The sequence below is a fragment of the Myxine glutinosa genome, chromosome 4, assembly GCF_964187855.1.
Source record: "Myxine glutinosa chromosome 4, kmMyxGlut1.1, whole genome shotgun sequence".
Taxonomy (NCBI): domain Eukaryota; kingdom Metazoa; phylum Chordata; class Myxini; order Myxiniformes; family Myxinidae; genus Myxine; species Myxine glutinosa.
In genome coordinates this window covers 149,310,539-149,326,144 of record NC_136264.1, presented here as the reverse complement: position 1 = coordinate 149,326,144, position 15,606 = coordinate 149,310,539, and the positions used below count along the sequence as shown (strand labels likewise).

The 15,606-nt window shown below is 44.1% G+C and overlaps 1 protein-coding gene across 2 annotated transcripts in view; it reads right to left on the bottom strand.

Moving 5' to 3' along the window:
• Positions 1–15,389, bottom strand: part of LOC137425374 (plastin-3) — a 32,441-nt gene extending 17,052 nt beyond the window's left edge. Inside the window, exons 1-5 of one of the 2 annotated variants that reach the window (XM_068113755.2) lie at positions 14,631–15,389; positions 5,667–5,738; positions 2,608–2,771; positions 2,281–2,410; positions 2,040–2,172 (exon numbers count right to left, since the gene is read on the bottom strand). In XM_068113755.2, the coding sequence (XP_067969856.1) occupies positions 2,040–2,172; positions 2,281–2,410; positions 2,608–2,771; positions 5,667–5,733 (494 nt within the window). In that variant the 5' untranslated portion in view covers positions 5,734–5,738; positions 14,631–15,389. Of the gene's footprint in view, positions 1–2,039; positions 2,173–2,280; positions 2,411–2,607; positions 2,772–5,666; positions 5,739–14,619 lie in introns of both variants that reach the window. The other variant, XM_068113756.2, reaches the window with a different exon arrangement.
• Between the last annotated feature and the right edge of the window lie 217 nt (positions 15,390–15,606).

Genomic DNA, 15,606 nt, shown 5'->3' with positions numbered 1-15,606 from the left:
TGCAACTGGCCTGGGTGGCATCAACACGCAGGCTTTGCTGTTCTTGCACAACCTCTTCTGCTCTGTTCACCGTTTCATTTCCCCTTGGTCATCTTCTCTCTGTTTGGAAGTCAGCTACCATCACTGCATTACATACACGTTGCAAAAACTGATCCCATTAACTGCAGACCTATCAGCATGCTTCCAATCATCAGCAAGGTCATGGAATCCTTCATAGTAATTTATATAAAATCCGTCCTTTTCTCCAATGGACTGATCTCAGACAATTGGTTTGGATTCAGACCTGGTCACTCAACCCAGGACACATTGCTTCTATTTTCCCAACAATGGACAATGGATGAAGGCCCTCAATGTCACATCAGAGCAGTCTCTCTGGACATATTTCAAGCATTCGTTATGGTCTGGCACCCTGACTCACTCTCCACACACTCTGCCCATGGCATCCAAAATTCCAAAGCCACCTCGACACATGGATCACTGACTCCCTACACTCTCATAGCCAATACGTGGCTCTTGACAGGATACCCTCATCTCTTTTCCCTGTCGAGGCTTTTCCCTGTTGGAGTGCCCCAAGGCAGTGGTCTGGGCCCAGTCCTATTACTGATCTTCATCAATGATCTCTCTGACTCTCTGGAAAATCCTTCCTCTCTTTGCTACAACATTCCCTCATCCTTCAGATAGGTATTCAACAGCCTCTTGGACCCTCTTTGCAGATGTGGATAGAATCAGGAGCTGGTCAAACACTTGGAATGTCTTTAAATCCTGACAAATCCTACACTCTCAATCTGTCTCCCCGAAAGGACCATCTGGCAAACCATCTCATCTACTTTCTTGAGAATCCTCTTGAAGAAGTTGTTACTCAAGCATTTGGTGCCTCACCATCAGTCATGATTGTTCTAAGGCAAACCACATATCTAAGTAGGCCTCCAAAGCCAATCACCAACTAGGCATCCTCTATCTTGAAATGTTTTTCCTTGGCACACCTGAACTTTTGTATACCAACAAGGCCTTTATCTGCAACTTGATGGAGTACTACTCTCCCCTCTGGGCTGGTGTCACTGCCTCACACCGTGCCAAGTTTGACGCGTAAACCAAGGCCCTCAACATCATTGGAATCTCCCATGATGAGGCTGAATCTCTTGGTCTATCACTTTCACATCACAGACAGGTCAGTGGTCCCTCTGGCTTCTACCGCATCCTTTCTGTTCATGCACAGTCTGCCCTTTCCATGCTGTCTCCCCCAAGTTTCTGCAGGGCACATGCCATATATACCAGTAAACCTTTTCTGGTGAATCTCCCAAAATCCAAACTGATTGCTCACCTCCACCAATTAATTACTCTTTTTTTTCCCCCACCTATGGAACCAACTTCCTCAGTTTCTTCAATCTCACTATTCCTCCACCCACCCACCCCTCCTCCCCCAGAGCTTCAATACAGCCGTTTACCACCATCTCAGGTCATCCTCCATTCACAACAATTTTTTTTTTTTTTTTTTTTTTTTTTTTTACACACACCATTAACTCTCCAAAAGCCCATATCTTTCCAAGTTTCCCATTTTCCTTCCACTTCTGTGACAGAGTTTGTTGCTGTATCCATGTTGTTCATCCAGTGTCCTTTCCTAGCCCTCCTTCTTCACCATATTCCTTATCAGCTACTTTGTCTCACAATCCTGCCGATGGTGTCACCACCTCCCCACGCCTTTTTTCTGCTTTTCCCTTTCTACGTCCTGATCCGTTCTGTGTTCTAGCTCTTCCACGAGGCTTGACAAAGAAGAAGAAGAAGAAGAAGAAGAAAAAAAGAAAAAAAGAAGCTTTAACTGCAAGGTGCTTTTCCAGCAAGTCAGATTAAAGCAGTTTTCCTTTTGTTTGTGCATTTGATGAAAATCATTTAAAAGCTGACCATCCGTTTCAAAACGTAGCTGTATTGATGCTTAGTTTGCCCAAAGGTAGCATAAGATAACCTTGCAAGCGCAAGTAGTGTTGCGGTACAAGTGCATTTTTGAAGCAACAACACGAATGAAGGAAAATAAATGTGCTGACCACAATATGATACCATCCTGAACCATACGGAACAGATCATCTGAGGCAGGATTCATTGGCAGCAAATGACTGCAGTCAGGGTCATTTTCGAGCATCCTGTTGATCCAATTCACAAAAGCAACCTTCTCTTCCTCTGCAACAACAACCGAGGCAGCACCCTGTTGATTCGTGACAACTTGGCATCTTTACAACAGGGATTTCCAGGATGGAAATTAAAAAAAAAACCTAACACTGAGGTTACCAGAGTATGAATGTTGGGTTCCCGCCGTAGATACAGATGACATGCCACCAACAGCACAAAGTCCCTGTTTCTTGTTGATGGCCTGTCGGAAACTCTTACTCACTTCACTGTTCTTCAGTTCATGAAAGATCTGAGGGAGAGGAAGATTTCTTTTTCTCCAAATTCCAAAACATTATTCAAGACCAATTCTCAGCTCATGTTCAACCTGTTAGTTTTTTTTTCCAAAACACCGTCTCCTTTTGATTAGAGTCAACCTCTTCCCAAGCCTCCCCTAGTTAATTGCACAAATCCCTTTACTTCCATCTACATTTCTTGATCCTCACTCACTCCGATGAACTCATCAAAACTGATGCGGCAGTCTTTGTCCGAGTCCGCCACGGCCATGAACTGCTCCAAAATCTCCCGCACCCTGTATCCTGGTAGAGGTATACGAGCCTCCCGCAGGAGGTCCTGCAACTCATAGTCATTGATATATCCACTGCCATCGAGGTCTATCCAAGGACAAGCAGAGACAGACATTCACAGACAGATTTTAGGGTACCGAAACCAACTCATTACTTCTTCTCCTCCCTCCCCCAGGCAAAAAAAAAAAAAAAAGGTTAAATCATAGACCAGGGGTATACAAACTAGGGGGTGGGTAGGGTAAGGGGATGCTCCCATGAGTTTAAGGAAGGTTATAAGGAAACACTCAAGGACTATTCGTATATGCAACCATCCTCAAATGAAGGATGTCCTTAAGGGGAAACTTAAGGAAATATTAAAGTAAATCCTCAAATCTTTCCTTAAGGATGCTTAATGCAATGGGGTCTTTCTCCTGGAAGAATGGGGTTGGGTGGGCAGAGGTGCGGACGGGGGATAGCAACAGTAACCACAAAGCCATAAACCAACTCCTAAGACTATTCCCATTTTAAAATGCAAAGCACTCTACCATTGTCTTTCGAGCCAAAATAAATACAAATACTTTGGACCTCATCCAGCCTTTGAAAATCCAAAACCTAATCTGGCTTCAAGTAACCACAATCAGCAGTTGTAAAAGTGATTTGTGCTCCACTTGGGCCATTTAATTCAACCAGTGCTGTGAAGTTTCCAAATGAATCTTATGTCAAGTGGCACAAGGGTGAAAATGGTCAGGGTCAAAATTAAAAGGAGGGCCATTCATGAGATTAGTAGCTGAGGTGGAGGCACAAATATAAGTTAGGATATGAGTACAGGAGAGTTTGTTACAATGATATGTGATGCTCCCGTACCCCCAAAAATGCAAAAAAAACCAAAACAAGTGGCCCTAGGGATTCAGAGCATAGAAGCAAAACATACCATGGGGCGGATCGTAAAAATATATATTTGCCGGTAATCCACACCTTGCCATATTCACAGCTTATTTGTGACATTGGTAGAGTATGCACACTAGACTCTGAACTGTCTAACCCAGGTTCGGATCTCGGCCCAACTATAAACTGTCATCCTGGTGTTTCGCAGGAAGGGCCATTCATGAGCGTGTGCCATTCGTCAAATGGACATTAAAAAACTGGGTGTCTCGTCTGTCAGCATTAGTTGGACATTAAAGACCCCACAATTTCCTTTGCGAAGAGTAGGCAACCATGGAAATCTCCATGCATGGCTTGCGGACTTCCTCTCTGGTCGTAGTCAACGTGTGGTCCTGAATGGATTTCTCTCATCTCCCCTTCCTGTTCAGGCTGGAGTTCCCCAAGGCAGTGTGCTGGGCCCTGTGCTTCTTCTGGTCTTTATCAATGACCTCTCCGACTCTCTGGAAAATCCTCTCTATCTCTTTGCTGATGACTCCACTCTCTGCCGCTCCATTCCTCTTCCCTCAGATCGGCAGTCTGCAGCCTCCTCACTCTCTGAAGACCTGGACAAAATCACAGACTGGTCAAACAAGTGGAACATGTCTTTCAATCCTGACAAATCTCACACTCTTACTGGGTCTCTCCGAAAAGATCGACTGGACAACCCTCCCATCTACTTTCTCAACAATCCTCTCCAAGAAGTTCTGTCGCTCAAGCTTTTGGGTCTCACTATCTGCCATGATCTTTCTTGGGAAAACCACATTTCCAAGCTGGCCTCCAAAGCCAGTCGCCGACTGGCCATCCTCTGTCGTGCGAAGTCCTTCCTAGGCACACCTGAGCTCCTCACCATATACAAGGCTTTCATCCGCAGCTCAATGGAATACTGTTCTCCCCTATGGGCTGGTGCTCCTGCCTCGCACCTAGCTCGGCTTCACGCTGTTGAAACCAAAGCTTTCAGAATCATTGGAATCTCCCGTGATGAAGCTATCTCTGAGGGCCTTTCACTCACTCACCGCAGGCAGGTAGGTGGTCTTTGTCTTCTACCGACTCCTCTCCGGCCTTGCTCCCCCAGCTCTCTCTGTGCTCTGTCCCCCAAATATTCCTACAGGTCGCACAAGATCTGCCAGCAACCCTCTGATGGTTAAACTGCCGAAATCTCGGCTCTCTGCTCACCTTCACTCTTTCATTCCTCTTTTCTCCCGCCTCTGGAACAAACTCCCACACTCCCTTCAATCCCACTCCTCCCTCCATGTCTTTAAAACAGCTGTTCACCACCATCTCTTATCTTCCCCCATCCAAAACCTTGATCTTTTCTACCCCCACTAATTCACCCCAGATCCACCTTGTTTGAAATTCCAACTTCTTTCCTGGAAGTCCTGGCAGTGTCGATATGTTTTATACCTCTCCCACCCCCCCTTCCCATGCCTCCCCCCCCAAAGCCCTCTCCCTCCAACAGATCTCTCGATGTCTCCATGTCTCTCGGTCCCTGCTCTCAAATGTTGTGTTTGTGTCCTTCCCCCTCTCCCCATCTTGTCTACCGCTCCCGATGTTATTTGTTTTATGTGTCGGTTTGTGTGTGTGATTAATGTTCGCTCTTTCACGAGCCTCGATCTTGTATAAACCACCTTTAGTGGCCTCGATCTTGTATACAAGAAGAAAGAAAAAAAAAAGAAAAAAAATCGCCAGCAGCCAGGCCAAATTCCTCAATTCCTGCTCTGCGTTACACGGGGCACTGCATCAGCAGAATAACTGCACCCCCAGCAAAAATAACTGCACCCCCACATCCATGTGCTGCATATGAAAGAATAAGACATGGCATACATTTGGCCTGCAGTTCCCATTTGGTTATAATAGTGTACTCGAGTTGACTCTAAAAGCATTTTACATAGTTGATTGAGCAAAATGTCTCAAGCGATTTCTATTGGATTAATAAAAAAATAATTATACATGTCTCTATTGTCTCATTTGTTAATCAAAACACAATTGTCCATCAAAGGTGCCAACCATTAACATCATCATGAGTATTCCTTAAAAACAAGATTTGACTGTGCATATGAGGATACAACAGAGGGTTGGCTGTACCAATCTTTTTGAAAGCTTCCTCGAGATCTTCAAGATCATCTCGTGAAATGTGAGCTGTATTTGTCATTTGCACTGCAGGAGAGATCAAAAGGAAATCAACATACAAAGTCAAACTCATTTGGCCTAGCTTATGTATGTGGATATTGGCTTTTGCGAGTGTGTCGATATACAGTGTCGGCCTCCACAACCACCGAACTAGAACGGCAGTTTTTAGCCAAATACGAGCCTGTCGAGGATCAAATCCATGCTCGAGACCAATGGCAAGCACACACTACCACCTGAGCGTTTCCTGCCACTCCTAAAAGCAAAGGGACAAGAAAAAGGGACAAAAAGCAAAGGGACAAAAAAAAAAAAAAAAAAAAAGGGACAAGAAAACAGACTTATGGTGGTAAAAGTGCAGAAAGCAAGCCAGATACAGGGCTGCATACAGATTGGTGAGAGCACGACTCCAAGCCAACGCAGGTGAATAAAAGGACAGGTCAAAGACAAAACGATAATCAAGCTCACCTTACAACGCGGGCTTCTATCAGAAGATGAAAGCCAGTTCAGCATTACATATCGAATCATGTTACGACAAATTATCACACGACTGCATCGTGTTACCTGGAATGTACATAAAGCTGCCTTGCATCAAGGCTAGCAGAAGGACTTTGACGGGTCGATCAAACTGTACACTTTGTTGGAGTTTTTTTTATTTTCTCCTCCACCAACAATAAACGTAAAATTATTTGATCGCCCCACGAAGGCCCACCAGATTTCCCACGCACTTCAAATCGAGCCAATGCGTTCACGACTATTGGAAAGGAGTCGACGGAAACCCCAGCCTGAAGGTCACCTTCTCACAAGACTAGATGCTTTTGTAGTGAATCCCAAAGTATGCTAGTGGAAGGAATCAAGTCACCTGGCAATGCGAATCCTGCCTACAGTTCAGCTCATCAAGCCAGCCAGCGATGGGAAGGAGTTGGATGGAGGTGTGGATGAATTGTACAAGGTGGACATGTTAAGTTTGGATAGGCTCAATTTTTGATATTTTAAATTTGGACAGTAAACGGTTTTGCTGATCATAGTGCAGCCAAGTTTCCAGGATGGTACTAATCTTGTTACTCCCTGCTTAAAAGTAACATTCTGCCTTTTGTTACAGGTAGGCGAGTATGACGGCGACGTGTACATTGTGCAGCAGCTTTTTATGATAGTCGACAGTGAGCACATGGCCTGACAAGATGCCACACACAAATTAAACTAGAACGGCACTCGGTAGAGCGCAAACCTCCGCCAGGCTGAACAGTTTATGTGTTGTATCCACCGAAAAATTAAATAATTCTCGTGTCCGAATCCATATTCAGATCTTCACCAAAATCGAAACACTTCGTCCTTGTCACACACCCAACCTGTCCACCAAGTTTTGTCCCAAACCGTTCACAACTTTTTGAGATATAGTCCTAAATGTTGGTTTTAGCCCGATCACTCAATGGTGAAGAATCACTTAAAATTCTCTGATCTGGATCCGGATTCGAATCTTCACCAATATTGAATCACGTCTTCTTTGTCACATACACAACCTCTCCACCAAGTTCGTCCGAATCCGTCCACAACTTTTTGAGATATCTTGCTCACAGACAAACGGACAGACCGACAGACACACAGGTAAAAACACAACTTCCATCCACCTTTTGGTGGTGGAGGTAATATATAAAATATATAAAGTAATACATAGGGGGATGGATAGTAGGTAAAAAGGACATTTGGACCATCCTGCAAAGGAAAATGTACAATCCGGTAACAAGTATAATATACTAGGCTCTCTTCTTGACCGATGGAATGCTTTTCACCTACTCAGGGGTATAGAGCTAGGACTGGCAGAGAATGACTAATAGCAACATTACAACATCATGTCATAATAAAGAAAGGATTATTTGCAAGAAAAACGACCACTTTGCGTTTGCACTGCCCACGAGTTCGTTTCATAAATATTTTAGCCGACATAATCCCACATTGTTTGGGTAAGAAGAGAACAAAAGACTGCCAGTTTCAAAAGCCTCATGGCACAGTCTTCACCCAAAAGGGCAATTGCAGTTATTTACACAACACCAACAAACTGTGACCAAAAGGCGATTTGAAGAGATCAAACACATTGTAACGGACATGGTCTTGGAGGCAAATTGGGGATACATTAGAATAGTTATTTCAGAGTACATGTTAGAATAACTGCCTTGCAATTCCTGTAAATAATAAAATGTGTCGAGCACGTGTTTAGAAAGATCTAATCCTCTGCTCAAGTGTCTGTGTCGATGCCCTACCTCTCTCCCTACATTATTGAACCTCCCCCGTTAACTGTCCTTACATGGCATTTCTTCTCGAGTTCTGTGGTGAACATGGCTGGTACCTGCACCGGGTCCCAGCGTGTCCAAGCCTGATCCGGTCTACTAAACCCAAACAAAGACTGACACCACATGAATGAGTATCACACATGGAGCAGGTCTTCTCCATCTCTATCTTGTAAAACCTCCTTTCTCAGTCCCTTGTTTCCCCAAATGAAAGAGCTAAGGGGGTACTTGTTAAACCAGTGGTTCTGTGGATGCTTGGTTTATTATGCGTTCATTACTGTTTGCAATCGCCGCTGTGCAGCCAGGTTCTTCCTCCCCCTCCCCCATCATGTATGTATGTATATAATATATAAACACCATTGTCTCTGTGGCTGTCTGCCTGCCTTTGTTCCTTATGCACAACCACATCTTTTAAGTTACAAACTCCAAACTAGGAGTACAAATACAAGTTTTTGTGGGGGGGTAACATAAGCTTTGTGACGACGGCCTCACACAGGGGTGTGGGGGGGGGGGGGTGGGGGGCATAAATTATCTATGTAAATGTGTACTGTGCAGCGCCACCTGCTGCTGGTGGCAAAGGGTATTGATTCACGAGTTATCAAGTGACCACTATATTCGTCATGTGTGCGCGTCTGTGTGTGTCTGTGTCTGTCCACAGCATAACTACCCGATGATATCAGATCTTGATGAAACTTGGGTGTGAGGTTGATATCATGATCTAGTTGTGTCCTGCCTAGAGTGGGCGTATTGTGGGCGGAGCCACGCCAGAAAAAGATGTCTTTTTAGGGGGTAATCGATTTCAAGCTACATCTTCTCCGAGGGAGTTGGTGGAATCTGACAGGGGTTTCGATATTTGGTTAGGCCAATGTCATGTGTCTAGCCCCATGGAGCTCGATTTTTCATTTTTGCCCCAAGGTCAAGGTCACAAGGTCACAAAATTTAGAAAAGTCGATTTTTGATGGTTTTTTTTACATTGTTCGCTTCCTGATAGGGTGAAATGTCATACATGATCTTATATTATCACATACATCATGAAATACAAGTTTTCCAACAAATTTCAGAATCCTCGACCTTTGAAGGTCACAAAGGTCAGTGTCAAAGTTGTCGGAATCGAACCGAAATTTCGGTATTGTGTAGCTAACTAACCTCATAAATGATTATACATTATTTTCTATCTCATTTCAAGGTCAGTAACCTACGTTTTGACATTTCAAGGTCATAAAGGTCAAATTTTCAAAGTTGGCGGAATGGAACCGAATTTTCGAAATCGAACCGAAGAATACCGCTCCCTCGTGAACCATTGTCGTCTCCTGACTTGTTACAATTAAATTCTTTACCTGGGCAACTCTAAGGTTGAAGCACTCCTTGCATGGGTAAATTTGTCCTCCTTCCCTTCTCACCCCACCCCTCAAAATGGAGGAGCCTGTCAAAGCCCCCCTCCCCCTGAAAAGATGTATATGCAGTATTTCTCTCCACCTTCCCCTCCCTCCCCCCTCTCCCCCTCTCCCCCTCTCCCCCTCTCCCATCCCCCCTCACTCTGGCAGCAAGAGATGACGACCAACTGGTTCATCAGCGAGGCGATGGATAAGCTCTTCTAATTGTTTATAAATCCTTTCTTGTGAATGATAACCTGTGGGGTGATCAGGAGGGGGCTCCATCGTGTATAGCAAAATAGGCATATTAAGCCGTTAGGCGGGCTTTAAAGGTGGATCACTGAGAGGATCGCTCATCCAATCTTGACAGCAAGTTCGCCGTGAGATCTTTTCATATCCACGGGCAACGTCACCGTCGTTGAAGACGCGCAACTGTTATAATATTTTATACCAACATGTTGCGCGACTCATCTTCCCAGAAAAATTACACACCTGTTATCATTCCAAAAGGTGAAGGTGAGATTTAGTACTGCCAGACCACACTTGCAGTTCCGATTCAAATTCACTGTAAAGTTTTACAAATCTCATCCTGAATTACAACCTGGCTAAGAACCTATTCTCGATCCTCCATCCATGTCTCTCTGAGCCAGTGATCATTATTCCAATTCCCAAACTGGTCATTATTCCAATGCTGTGGCACTGCACTTTGGGGCAATATATTTTGACGTCTTTGAAGCTGCCACTTTGTGCATCTCATGCAGCATTTTCTTTATTAACAATTTCCATGCATGATCTTGTCTTGTCACTGTGAGTTTTCTGTTTTCATCCAATATTATTACAGTATTATTATTATTATTATTATCCCTCTTAAAACATGTGCTCTTCATTTGAATGCTTCCTTTTACTTCCTGATTATTATATATATATATATATATATATATATATATATATATATATATATATATGTGTGTGTGTGTCTTCAGAGGAAGTGGAATGTACACACCACTCAGATATATTTTCAACCTCACAGGTTTATCTTATGTTTTTAACTAGCGGATATATCCGTCAAGGACGGGTGGTACAAAGGGATTTGGTATGACGGGAGCACCAGAGAACAACCTTAACACAGAACAACTGATGGAATAGTGCCGGAAGTGCTACCCACTAGAATCCTGTGCCATCATCCAGCATGGCGAACACCGGGAAAAGGCTATTTAACTGGGCCGCATAAAATAAGTGGAGGAGTTGCAAGTAAATGGAGATGTTGAGAGCAGAATTGCAAGACTATTAATTTTGTCAACGAAGTTTGGTGATGATATGTTAAGTAGTAAGAGAGGAAATAGGACATTGACGGACAGACATGGTCCTTTTATTTACAATCGATGTCGCTCCCCTATGAGCCTAGATTTTAAAACAACATAAAGCACGTTATCTATTTGCCACTATCATGTTTTTGGTCACTTGTCAGCATTCTGGAGATCCATGTTGTTGACTAATCGGCCCCACTGGTGTTCTTGCTCAGCATGTTTTCTACAGCAGTTGCCGGCATTCCCAATGTGACTAATTTAATGAATAGTTAATATCATGTCATTCAAAGCTCGTTTTTTCCTCTTGTGAAAATTCCATCAACTTCTGTCAACAATGGCCAAATAAATATTTCAATGGACTCGGCTCCCCAATGGGCGAAGCGAGACTGTTGGAGATGACTTCCCAAGACTGAGTAGAGGCGTTTTGTGCACGCTCAGTGACCTGTGTGGTGGTGTGCTTACATTTTTTTAAATTAATTTGACCGTGTGGCTGTTTCAGCGTATAGTTTACTGGATTTTGATCATGCTGGAGGACGAGGCGACGGCTCATAATACACAGCGAGTAGTTTTAACAGAAACAAATTGTATAAATAATAGGGTTAGGGGCACAGCAAGCGAAAACGACAATATAAATGCAGAGACAACTGGACGGCAGGCTTAGGTGGACTAACAGTTTACAGCTATTCTTAAGGTTAATCTTAGCACAGGCAGACTCGATCGGGAACACCGGAAGCACAGGGGAATCGACATAAGTGTGAATGTTTGTACAGTACATGGTCTTTCCTGTGAGGATCTGGGAGGGTGGTGCAGGCTAGTCTGGAGACGTCATGGTGGTGGCACGGCTTCACACCCATTCCTGGGACGATGTCGCCCCTGGGTCTCCGCGACCCTGGCTGGCTCTCCGCATGTCCTCTGCACTGGGCTGTGTGGCTCTGCTGCTGGCAGGGCATCCTGGCTACCCTGTGCTCATTAGCTGTGTGCTCGACTCTTTCTGCTAGTCCCAGGCTAACTGTCTCTGGATGTGAGCGTTGCTGACTTTTATAGGCCTATAATCGAACGGTTGGTGCCAATAGACCAGAACACCCATAAACAAGTTTCTGCTAACAGACACCCTCAATGGCAAATCAAGGAACACATCCCCACATTATGATTCGACAGTTTAATTTAAATAATAGAGATAATAAAAATCCTAATAATATGCAGAGTTATATGAAACTAGCAGAGCCTATCAGTCACTTTGCTGAAGGACCAATTAGTCGTCCTGTTTGTCAAAATTAATTTACCCGTGAAGAGTGTACTTCAACCTCAGCGATGCCCAGGTAAAAATGGAATTGTAATACCCTCTGCCATGACCACCACCAGGTGGTGGTACACATTTACATAGCTATAGAGAATTATGCCCCCCTGATCTCCCTGTTGTAAAGTTCTCACAATTCAGCCACACCTTAAACCCTGTGAGGCCACAGCCACATAGCCTATGTTACCCCCCACACAAAGTTTTATTTGTACCCCGACTTGAGTTTGTAAATTAAAAGATGTGGCCGTGCATAAAACAGAGATTTTTTGCCTTTTATAGGTATAGATAAATACTTAACACAAAGACTACGAGGTGATAATCTCACTGGAGCCACGACAAAGGGCCAACATAAAACGTGGACTCAATGAAAAGTTAAAAAAAAAAGAAAAGAAAAAAGATTATACCCCACTATTGCCACAAATCTATATGAAGCAAAGGAAGGTCTGGGAATGGTGGAGGAATGAGCAAATAAATAAACAGAGCAGGGATAAAGGAAGGACTGAAAAATTGTTGGTGGGAATGGTGAGCACACTGATAGCACTGTGGCATTCAGGAGAGGTGGGACAAGCTCGCTTGTGAATCCGTGATTCAGGTGCTCTTAATGAAGGAAATGCTCATACCATGTTGCCATGATAGACATACAGATATATAGATCTAGGTCACCAACTCAGCATATTTGTACTCCGACAACTCCCCAACGCCCTCTCACACTGCACTTTCATAAAGTCCTGGGCTGCATAATCTGCCGCGGAATTACCAGGACCCCCACAAACCCAGAATGGGCCCACGCCGAACCAGGTGCGATGATCCAAGCTCCTGTGGTAGCATATCGATTAAAGTGGAGGTCGAGTCACACCGAGACGGTGGGGGAGAAGGGAACACCAGTTTCTCGGAAAACATGGCCTCGGACGCAAAGTTCTCCCAATGACATTGATCACATGCATGTAATTCACAAAGTACATGTGTAAACATGGCATTATGTATAATGAACAGATGTCACAAAAGTAGGGTTCCTCCTCCCTGAAGCAATCTTTGGCATATTCTGTGATTTGTCGAGGTTTGCACCAAATCAGACCTTACCAGGTTAACCCCCTTTCACGATACAAGTGCTGCAACTTCGAAGTGTCAGGTTTCCCAATCCCGAATCCTGAATATGTGAATCCCACAGACACAAACATCCATCACCCAAACGATGATTTCGCAAGTAAAAGTTCACTTTCGAGTTAATAAATAAATAGACGGTCTCGAATTCCCATTGCTTTTCAACTGCCATGCTGGACAACTAAACCACACCAGTGTGGAAATTATTATTATTATTATTAATAATAATATTAACTAGCCGAAACCCGTGGAACATCCACGGAAGGGAGGATGTGGTGTATGGATAGTGTACCATTATGGATGGCATAGGGAGCGCTCATGGGATCTTCTTCTTCCGTTAAGCTCCAATTTTTTCTCTTTAAGTTAAGTCCAATCAGTCCTCTCTGCTCGAAGTGCTCAGGCCATGCCTTCCCGCTCTCATACTTTTATTGCCGTTCGGTGTAGAAAGGGATTGACATATCGTTCGTCTGTTTCAGCTCGTAATCTTTAAGCTTCCTTACGTCTCGCCACCTGCTACACCTCTCTGAGTTACGAGGATTTATGCAATGCACCCCGAGTATCGCAACGTCACTCCATTTAACTTTATTAAAATGACGATAAAGACGTTTCATTATATATCCTAATTTCAAATGTTCAAGGGAATAAAAAGACCATTTGGTTCACACCACCCATGTTCACACCACTCGACTGTCCAATCAGCGGACGGCTTGCTTCGCCTTCGCCCAGCAGACGCCAATACGATGGCGTCGCAAGATGGCGTCGTATCGGCCGTTAATCGGATGCTTTTGGGCCCCAAAGTCGGCTAATTCAGATTTTTCGAGTATGGCTGTACGTGATAAACAAAGAGCGCGGTTCGTAGATCGTAAATCCATTAGTGCCGTGGGCATCGGGTCACTGGGTGCGGCGTAAAAGGGAGAACAAAGTCGAGTCCTTACGCTATTATTATATAGATAATAACTACTTTTTATGTCCATCTCATGAAAAAGATCTAACAATGATCAAAATAATATCTTTTGTAAAGCTGCAGCCACCTTCCCCTTGCTCCGAACTTGCTATTGCATATTTCATGGGCCAGCTCTCCCACGAATCGTATTACTAGCATGGCATCCGAGCCCGGCCAGTTACCTGCTCGTAATACCTGTCTGTGAGTCAAAGGAGAGACAGGTATCATGTAATCCCGTGCACAATGTCTGCAATCCTCGTACATGTACACATAGTTATACTACTCTACCAAGCAGCACTCGATCCCCACCAATCGATGTTAAAAAGCATCTTCAATTGAAATATTACTTATCGATCAGGAATTCGTTAACGATCAATACGAAGAAAATAATTGTGTGATGTGGTTACAAACAGCGCTGAAATATGGAAATGTATTCGATTATTTTAACGATGTAGTTATAATAGCTGATCGTATACAATTCGCTCTTTAAAAAAAAAAAGACAAACAAAACCTGACGCCGGCGATTACCTGTTGTAAAGTTCTCACAATTCAACCACACCTTAAGCTTAAAGCATTGAGAAGAGGAGAGTAAATTGCATTTTCTTTACCATGTGCTTACCACGCTTCGGAGAGCAGAGGGAAATGCCAAGCAAATAGGACAGGTGGGATGCTGCGCGTTTTCACCGTAATTTACGTGTTAAATTTGAAGCCCTTCTGAACGTGACCATCCAAAGCCTGTGGGATAGATTAGCCCAGCCCGCACTACGCATGCGCCGCACGCCGCGCAACGCGACTAAAAAGAGCCGAGTGACGTCACGTGTAACGTCGTCGCGTCACGAAGGCGCCCCGCGACGGCGTCACAACGCCGTACGTGTGAACACGCGCTCACTCCTTCGGGGAAATAGCGAGCATGTACTTCCACGTGCCTCTGCTACAAATTATATCCCCGAGCGGAGCCGTGGGAAACCGAACCGTGCCAAGTCGAGTGAAAGCAAGCCGAGCCGTGCCGAGCCGTGCCGAGCCGTGCCGAGCCGAGCATCAGATCCACCGCTGGTGCTCTTCTCAAATTTCTCAATCCCATTGAACGATCTTCATCTAAATTAATTTAGCTCCGAGTCTTTACATCCAACACAACAGCAAATGGCTTAATTCCGTAAAGGCAATTAGTTACAATTACGTGTCCCTTAATTTGGTTTCACTTATTTGCAAATTGCAAGACGAATTAACAACGTCGCCACCGTCACAATTTCCCAATCTCTAATAGTAATAATAATTATCGTGCTTCGAATATATAAAGAATCTGCAACTTCTTTCTATGTAAACTTTCCCGTTATCGAGTAAATGTGGATCAGCTGATTGGATCTCCATTAAATCGATTGTACAGTAGCGGAGCTTCCTGTATTGTAATTGTTCATCACATTCACTCACACAGCCAATGGGATCGTGAGGGTGTTTATGATGTCACTTTATGAGAAACGTGGGTAAACTGGCTCCATATAGATAAATACTTCGAGGCTGATGACAGGATGGCTAAGAATCCGAGAAAGGTACGCACACTCTAACCTGTTTACCCATGGGTGCGTTCCATTACCAAG